This window comes from Teleopsis dalmanni, unplaced genomic scaffold, assembly GCF_002237135.1.
Source record: "Teleopsis dalmanni isolate 2A unplaced genomic scaffold, ASM223713v2 unscaffolded_contig_1307, whole genome shotgun sequence".
Classification (NCBI taxonomy): domain Eukaryota; kingdom Metazoa; phylum Arthropoda; class Insecta; order Diptera; family Diopsidae; genus Teleopsis; species Teleopsis dalmanni.
The window spans coordinates 1-9,567 of NW_024032689.1; the positions used below are offsets into that span (position 1 = coordinate 1).

The window sequence follows — 9,567 nt, forward strand, 5'->3', positions numbered from 1 at the left end:
CTATTGAAGTAGGACTACAAATCTTACAAAACCTTTTTATGTGGACTACAAAAAACTATTCCCAACTAAAATTCTCAAAAGAAAATAAATTAGTTTAAGTGATACAGGTAGCTCTTGAATTAAGATTATCCGCATCACATAAATACTATAAAATAAATTACATGGAGAGGGGATATCTTTAAACAAGAGTTCTAGAGTAATGCAACGAATAACCTACCTTTTAAAGTAACGAATTGTTTAGTTTATAACTACATATCGTATATATTTAAAATTTATTGTTATATGTAAAGTAGTATTCAATAACAGTTTTTATTGTAGTTCAGATCATATTTCATAAGTTCTTTCAATTGTCAAAGTTATTTCAAACAATGTAGCTAAAAGTTAGAAGACTTATCTATGATAGTTTTCTGTTATCACATGTCATCATTCTGGTTACAATTCAGATATAAGTTAGATATTTTAATAGTCAAACTTATCATATATTCGTAGCTGAAAGTTAAACATTAATTCATAGATTTAATGTTTTAGAATTTTTGTTTCTCTAATTATTATTGTGTTTTTTTTAAACACGTACAAAAGGTGCGTAAATATAAAGATAGAACAAATAAGATTTAAAAGCTATTAGTACGAGGCGTGTTATAAAGTCCTTCAAATAGGGCTTGTCAGTACTAAACAAACTTTTTGCGTTGTTATCTTAACCCACATTTATTTATTAAACCACTGAAATATATATGTAACATCAATCTTAATAAACTATCCTCATAAAAACTGACCTTTCTCAAAATGGAAGTAAACTTATTTAATTAAACTAAGTTATGAAATAACATATTTTATAATTTTATTTAATTAAAAACTTATCAACAATGAGTCGCCTATACACGCCTATAATTCTTAGTATTACAAGTACGAATATAAGTTCTATTTGTTATGATTATATTGTAGTAATGCAAAGTTAAATATTTTTGCTAAATGTGAAATTTTTGCAATTAAACACACCTTTAGCAGTTACCGAAGCATGTGTATTCATTTGTCATTCTATTATTAATAGAATAAAAGTTCTCTAATGTTAGTCTGGAAAGTCGGCCTGTTGCTGATGTTCTCCTATTGAAGTTTCGTGTTAATATGTCTCACTTAAAACATACGTTAATAAATGGCACCAATTTGCTCGCACTCATAGAATCAGATAAATTATGTGCTGGCATTTGTGTGATGTTGTCTTTTGAAGAGCTGGTACCGACACTTTGCTGACACACTTTACACATGCGACACTTTTACACTTTTGTTTCTATTATTTCTCTGCGCCCCTATTTACAATGGGTTAGTGCTAGCTAGCGCCTCCCTCCATAAGCCACAACAACTTGTAATGTGATTATACCAAGGGGGTTTCATTTTACACATTGCCACAAATTTGTTGTGTTATGATTTGGTCAGTTTTAATTTTTAGTGTATTTTTCTGCTACTTGAGTAACTTACGAGTATAAGTACATCGCATTGAGGGTGAAAGTACTTTAGACTTTATTTCAAATTCTACTTTGCTTTAATTACATATTTATTTCTACACTTTGTATATCGTTTTACTTAAAGTGTCATTTCTCACAATCCGGAAACATTGTCAACTTATCTTATCAATCTTTGAATTATTTATTTTTTTTTTAATATTATTTTACTTTACTGAAGGTTTTCTTGCTCGAGATAACCGCAAGCAAGCCATCCACTAATCCGCAAATTGTTAAGATTGCAGCAACTCTTCATCTTGCAGTGATGATGAGATTTTTGAGATTTTCTCAAGCTCAAGTTAGCGTGTGACTTCAGTTGCCCTAAGTATATGCTAATCTGTAGTTTGTCATTTTGACTGCATAAAATGTTGTCTCCATTTGTATCTGATTTACTCATATACTATAACGACTCGAACATCATCATAAACATTTGTGGTGGCACTGTCGACTTCGCTCATCTAAGCTCCACTATAAACTTTGTTTTTATTTGCATTCAACTGAGTGCTTTTTTTACCTCACCATATAGCGGCGTTTATTGTGTATTTCAAGTGACTATGAATCTTACATATAAGAAATTCCCATGATTAAATCTGGTAGACCACAAAAATCTACAATTTCTGCAGTTAACTGCTGTATATTGTTTTCCATCTTCATAAATAAGTTCACTAAAAGTTGTCTACTTTCTATATCTCAACTAAAAATTATTATTTTTTTTCTATTATTATTATTGCGTTTATGCATTTTTAATAACTTTTTTGTTTTATGATGCTTTTTACATAGTAAAGATTTCATGTTCCATTAATTTTTTCTTAACTTTCAAAATCAAAACAAAAAAAAAATAAAACATTAAATACGTAACTCTGCATTGCAACACAAAAAGCAAAATAAAAAAAAATATGAAAATATATAATTTAATTTATTTAAAAAATTAAATTTATTATTTAAATTAATTATTAGCATAAATTTCACTTAATTTATTTTTATTGATATATAATAAAATTAATAAGTTTAATTAATTAATTTATTTTCTTTCTTCTCTTAACTGCTTCACAGACGACTAGTGAAAAACTATCAGCCCAAGAAAAAAGAGGAGGAAGATAATGAGTAAGTATTTATGCTAAATGGTTAAGTTAGCTAGGTTAAAGATACAAATCTAATCATACATTCCAATTAATTATATTATGACAACATATTTAATTTCGAAATAAACGAAAAAAAATCAGTTGCATATTGTTAAGCACGTATTTATTTTAGTTTATAATTTATTATTGGCTATTCGCCAATGCTTGAAAAATTTGGCTGCTATTTTCGTATTATATTTTGAAAAAACCATGAAGCACAGTAATAAATTTATTTATATATAAAATATGTATAGATTTTATAAGTATAAGTACATAAATACACTTATTCTTATATATTAAAAAGAAAAAAAAATATCTAAAAAGGAATTGTAGTTGCATTTTAGTGTTTCCAGTTTAAAAAGCAGTATATTTTGTGTTCAGATAAATTAACTTTAAGAAAATCGAAAGAAATAATCTTGTTTTGAAATATAATAAATAGAAACATAGCAGTCATATTTTTTATTTTATTAACAAGCATATGTTATTATATATATTACTATTATTAGAAGGGCGAATGTTATGTTGGGGCATATTAGAGAATATGCTCGCTCAGCGTCTAAGCTGGCAAGATTTTTACATACATTTTCATAAAATGAGGTTAGGTTACAAAATGATAAAAATTATTACATACAATTTATAGTTTTAAACATTCATTAAAAATTTATAATTTAAAATTTTTTTAGTCATCTTTTGAGTATTTATTTAACTTAATTTAGTTTTACATTTAGAAAAACAGATGGTTTATCTGTTTTCTTTGATCTTTATAAGTTCTGCATATTTCTTAATGTAATGTCACTGACTTAAAAAAGCATACAAATAATTATTCTCTATTTTATGTATAATTTATTTTCTACTACATTATTATAACTACTCATATTACTTCTCCTGAATGTTATTGAGAAATATATTATCTCATAAAATTATAAATTAGCATTTATTAGATTAGTTTGCCATCTTACTAGTGAAGAATTGGGGTTGTTACGTTAGCTTAGTTTAATAGCAAACTTTATTAATAGATTTTTTCAAAGTCAAACATAACGAAGAAGTTATTTTAAAATAGAAAATGCATAAATATGAGTAATGCATTGCATGACAAAAAACATATTCTTTTAAATTTCCATTTTTGTTTTCTCCCATTATTGTTACAGTGGTCCTCATTAGTGGTCCTTGGATCTTTTTTTAAATTTATATTGCTATATTGATTACTCTATATATTTCTTTGGCCAACACATATTTCTGCTCATTAAAATACTTATTAGAATATTCAATACTGCAGCATGATAAAGCAGTCATAGAAATAAATCGGAAGTATTTAGGTTAATATTTGTCTTAACGGGATACTGGACTATAGGACAGCATAAGTTAAGATCAAATCTGCTGTAGTGCGTGTTCGCCAACACTCGAACAGTACTTGTCTTGTTTATGTGTAAGCTTGTCCAGGCTTGCGCAGAACCAGACTTAAGCTCTTCGGCGTCCTACTCTTTAACATACTCAGTTATATTTCCAATATTTACATTGACTAGATTCTTACCATGAATGCGTCCGGCTGATTCTAATATACCTATCCTTCTACCCAATATTACGAGTGATCTGGAATTAAAATTAATTTCTTAACTAATTGTTGAGGACTCTTTCATCCTTTTATTTCATTTACTTATCTATGGTTATTTATAGCGAATAACCACTAGACCTACACATCCATAGTGTGTGAAAAATAAAGATCACCATGTAAATATTAAGGTTTACATTTGCATTGAGAGGGTATTCGCTATACAAATAAATATGAGTTCTAGTTTTTGTATACACGCAAACTCAAATAGTCCTTTTTTTGTTGTTGCTGTAGCAGTCAGACATGACAGGTCCACCACCGGTTCTAGAAATACCTACTTAAACTGATTTTTTGTATGGTTGAAATAAGTTGGAAATTGTGACTGTATTTGAAAATCTATCACGTAGAAAATAATCTCTGCATATCAATGCATTAACTATATGAGTATTTCAGAAAAATATGTGTACATGATGATTCAGTATTGTTTTACGTTGAATATAATAAATAGAAATATAATTTTTAAGAACTTATTTGCAATTTTAAAATATAAATAACGTATATAAATCTATAATACGTTAACTTTATTAAATAAAAACCTTAATTACAAACACTACAGACATATTTTTCATACTCATCTCTCAAAAGTTCAGTGACCATATTACACGCTGACAAAAGCAAAAATGCATTAACCAAATTTTTTATTTAAAAAAATTTTTTTTTAAAACAAACAAAAAAAAAAAATAAATAAAAACTTTTGAAAATATTTATTTTATTTTCTTGCAGTTTTTTATGTATATTTTGCATCATTATGACGCATCAATGCATTTCGTATTTTCTGTATAATTAGCAAAAATTTACATATTGGACTAAAGTGATATACGTGCGTTTTTTTTTTTTGAAACATAAAAAAAGTGTAAATTTTAAAATTCTGGCGCTAAAATTTAGTTTAAATATCATAAATGACATCATTTTGTCCTCGATTGTAAAAACGTTCTTTGCATTTTAATTAAAATATTGAACAATATTTGTAAATTAATAAAAATTCCAAACCAATTTTTAACTGCCATATCAAATGTATAAATATGGTTTTTATTCCTTAAAATACTTTTTCTATTATTCGCATTTTGAATAAATTATGCAAAATGATTATTAATTCAATTTAGCATTTGCGTGCTTTTAAAAGTATTTAAACTAATTTTAATTATATATCAATGTGTGTTCATTTTTATATATTTTTAATTTTAATAGTTTCAATTAAAAGTAATTACACTTAAACTTTGAATATTGAAAACACTTTGAATAGTTATTTTCTTAAAATTTTAAATTTAAATTTAATTTTTGTTTGTGTAAATCTTTTGATTTCTACAACAACGATGATTTACACAACAATTAAAAAATATTATAACAATAATTTTCATTTTGTTTTTTATAAACGGAGATACACAATTAGCTGTGTCTTTGTGATTAGCTATGGATCTCTAAAATCCTGAAATAATTTGTCACGACTTAATCTATAAAAAAATGAACTCCTATATTTTTCTTCGTCTTTCGTATATTATTCTGTCTTCCACTATGTTTTCTAGTTCAGTCAGCCACTGTTGATTCACGACTTCAGAAATGCTTGACATCAAGCTAAATTTTGATGATGGTTAGATAATTCAATTTTACAACAGCGGCTCTGAAGTTCACAGGTTTTATTATTAAAAATCAAATTATAAATAACAATAAAAACAGCTGGTTTTAAACATCATTTGATTTTAAATTAAATAAAAATTAAAAATGTAAACTTTGATCCTACAAAAAAATTATTAGTTGCTTTTCAAAAAAAAAAATTTTTTATACTGTGAGTAAACATTTTGCCCTTTTTCAACACATAAAGTTAAATAGTTAAAACATAACCTATATTGTGAATTAGGTTATAACAACAGCTATTCGTATTAACGTTAGAGTCAAATCCGTTTATGTATTTATTTAAGATTTTATATTTTACTATTACCAAAAACCTCTATTTTCATATATTTTATATATATTGTTTTAGAAAATGTAGTATAAGCATTAAAAAAATGTGTTAAATAAATACAAATAAACATGTATGTATTTGTTAGTAGTAGTGTTAATTTTTTAATTAATAAAATTCAAGTTCTTTGCAAAATTAAACATTTCCATATTAAAATATATTCTGTAAAGTTGAATGTTAACTCATAACAGCGTCCCAACATTATGTTAAAATCTAACGACTGTTAGATTTTTTAACAGAAGCAGTTTGTATGTTTTTGGTTCTATGTTAATGCGATGTTTTTGGCAGTTTATATTTTATGGTACTGCCATGTGAAAAAAAAAATTAATTTTATTTTAAAAAGGCTTAAGTAATATTTTCTATTTTCTTTAATAAATCTTCAATGCTTACAATAAAATAATAATTAAAAAGAATTTTATAGTCACACATTATACAAATTAAAGTTAAATATGTAGTTATTAAAATTATACTAGCTATTAACAGACGCGTATCATAACAACTTTTTGAGTACATATAACATATAGTAAAAAATTTATAAAAATTTTAATTTCAAGATGATGATATCGCTATACTATAAACTACTAAATGTTTTTAATAAATAAAAAGGCATAGAGAGGGGTTATGAAAAAATCTGGCAGTTAATGGAGTGTAAAAGTGGTCAAGTGCACCGACTTAACTAGCCTCAACATAATAAATAATATTTTCTTGAAATTACCTAGATTGCATAAATTGTTCAAATTGATTTTTAAAATTCGTTTTCAATAGAAAGATATTTCGAACAGTAGTTAATTATAATAATAAAATTTTATTATTTACTAATTAGGACACGAGTTCAACTCTTGGTACTTGCAGTGTCAAATAATTATTTACAAATAATTAAATACAAGAAATAATTCCAAGACCACTGATGATGGGTATGTGGCAATACTCCAAAAAAACTTTATGATCTGCCAAAAACTAAATTGATTAATAAATAAAGTTGAACTAAGATTGTTTTTCAACTAAAAGTTGAGAAAACTTTAACAGTAATATTAGGCCCACTACTTTTATTTAAAGGACACTAAAATGAAAACAAGTTAGCAAATGAATACAAGTCAGAATACAAATAGTAGTATTCACAATCTTGAGTAACGAGCTCAGTAACCGAGTAACAAAAAAAATATATTTACTTAAATTATATTTTGTTGATATCCGAACCGAATCATCATGTTATTCGGTTACTCAGATTCCTAGTTAAGATGGCAAATCCATTAATGTTCTTGTGTAACTACTTTAATATCCTATCTGAAAGCAAATCTTATAATGTTAAATTTTTAAAATTTTAAATAATTGTATTATTCATTTCCTTTTCAGATTCTCTTCTTGGCAGGCATTTCGAAATGTGCTGAAAGAAATCGGTGATTTAGCGGGACAACGTGAAGTTGTTGCTGAATCACTACAATTACAAATTATACAAGCGGTAACGCTGCTATCAAAAACATTAAGAGAAGAAAGAAAAGTGAGTGTATTTATGACATATTTCCCATAATACAATAATTGTAATATAATGTATTTTTTTTTTCACAGAAATGTTTAAATGACGGCACAACACTACAACAGAACCTTAATTATCAATTAGGTGCACTAGAACGTGCAAAACGTAACTATGAAAAAGCCTATAGGGACTCAGAAAAGGCCATAGAAAGTTATAAAAAGGCTGATATGGATTTTAATTTAAGTAGAGCAGAAGTGGAACGGCACAAAAATGTTATGACCCAAAAAATACAACAGTCCGATGATGCAAAAAATGAATACGCAAATCAATTACAAAAAACAAATAATTTACAACAACAACATTATAATGTGATGCTACCTGCGGTAATAAAAAACACCATAACTATTTTATTAAAATAAAAAATAAAAAATATTAATATGAAATATTCTCTTTAGGTATTTAATCGTTTACAAGAGTTAGATGAGAAACGGACTCGAGGTATACGGGAGTTTATAGTTGGTGCTGCTAAAGTTGAATCAGAGGTAGCACCTATAATAGCTATATGTATGCAAGGTATTGTTAAAGCCGGCGAGTCAATAAATGAAAAAGAAGATTCCTTTAAAGTCATAGAGAGGTTAGTGAGAATTATTTAATTTAAATAATGTTAACTTCAGTAATAATTTATTTAATAACTTCTCTATATAGGTATCAATCTGGTTTTACGCCACCAATCGATATACCGTTTGAGGATTTATCTAAACAAGATCACGATACATCACAAGATTCACACTACAGTAATATGCAGTCAAACCATTTAACAATGAAAGGCACTATGAGTGCGAATAAACTTAAGAAACGTGTAGGAATATTCAATATATTTGGTAGTAATAAGGTAAATATTTTACATATTTATTATATATAAAAGACTGCAAGTTTCTTTTTAAAATTATGTATTGACATTTCTTTTAAGTCTAAATGTTTTTTTTTTTAATTAGGAATACGCCTAAATTTTGTGTATTTAATTGTTAACTTTACAAATATAAATGAATTAGTTATTATACTTCGGAAGTGTTTCTAAATATTTTTTTATATATCTACATAAAATTTAAATTATTGTCGTGTTAATATAAAAAAAATTTGTCGTAATATAATAGCCACTTTGATAGTTTGATGAAAAGATTAAAAATTTTATTTAATTTAATAACTTATATTGATAGTAAAATAATAGTATATGGTAATAGGAAATAATTTTTTTATTTTAGAAATAATTAAATTAAATAAATAATTTAATGTAGAAAGAACATTTAAAAACCAAAACGTAATTTTTGAATTAATGATATCTACCTTATGTTAATTTACATCTGCAAATAGCCAAAAAAAAAATGAAATTTTGTGCCTGAAATAATTGAATATTATTATAAGTTGTTCGTCAAACTGATATTACTATATAGTGTAGATTTTTTGTGGTTATCGCTCGAAATGACGAGTAAAACCATGAAATTAGTTTGAATCATACTCTGAAAAATATACTCATACCACTTTTGCATTCTTAATAAAGTTAAAGATATCTCACAAGAGGTGGACTATCGCATAAGACTTAACAAATTTTGTTGGTTATTAACCCATCTAAAACTAGGCATATAATTAATTTTAATATTATCGAAATCTGTAATATTGTTCATGTTGTTAGCAATAGAAAACACAGGCAGTAAGTCGAATTTCTAACATCTCGACGAGGTTAGGTGTGGCCGCTGCTACGAGAAAGGGAGAAAATTAAAGTACTATTAGTAATGAATATAGGAATTTGAATATGATTTTCAAAGCTAATAAATTTATTTGACTGATGCAAGTAGTTATTGAATTACTTAAACTGTGAGGAACGGTGTCACATAACATCAGTCTACGAATAA

The 9,567-nt window shown here is 26.1% G+C and overlaps 1 protein-coding gene across 1 annotated transcript; it reads left to right on the forward strand.

Moving 5' to 3' along the window:
* Nucleotides 1-2,549: 2,549 nt before the first annotated feature.
* LOC119664022 (formin-binding protein 1-like) lies at nucleotides 2,550-8,555 on the forward strand (the record flags this gene model as incomplete). Its single annotated transcript, XM_038073604.1, has 5 exons — nucleotides 2,550-2,600; nucleotides 7,537-7,681; nucleotides 7,750-8,040; nucleotides 8,113-8,291; nucleotides 8,363-8,555. Coding segments are annotated over 5 exons (859 nt in total), but the record flags the coding sequence as incomplete, so codon positions are not given.
* Nucleotides 8,556-9,567: the final 1,012 nt, after the last annotated feature.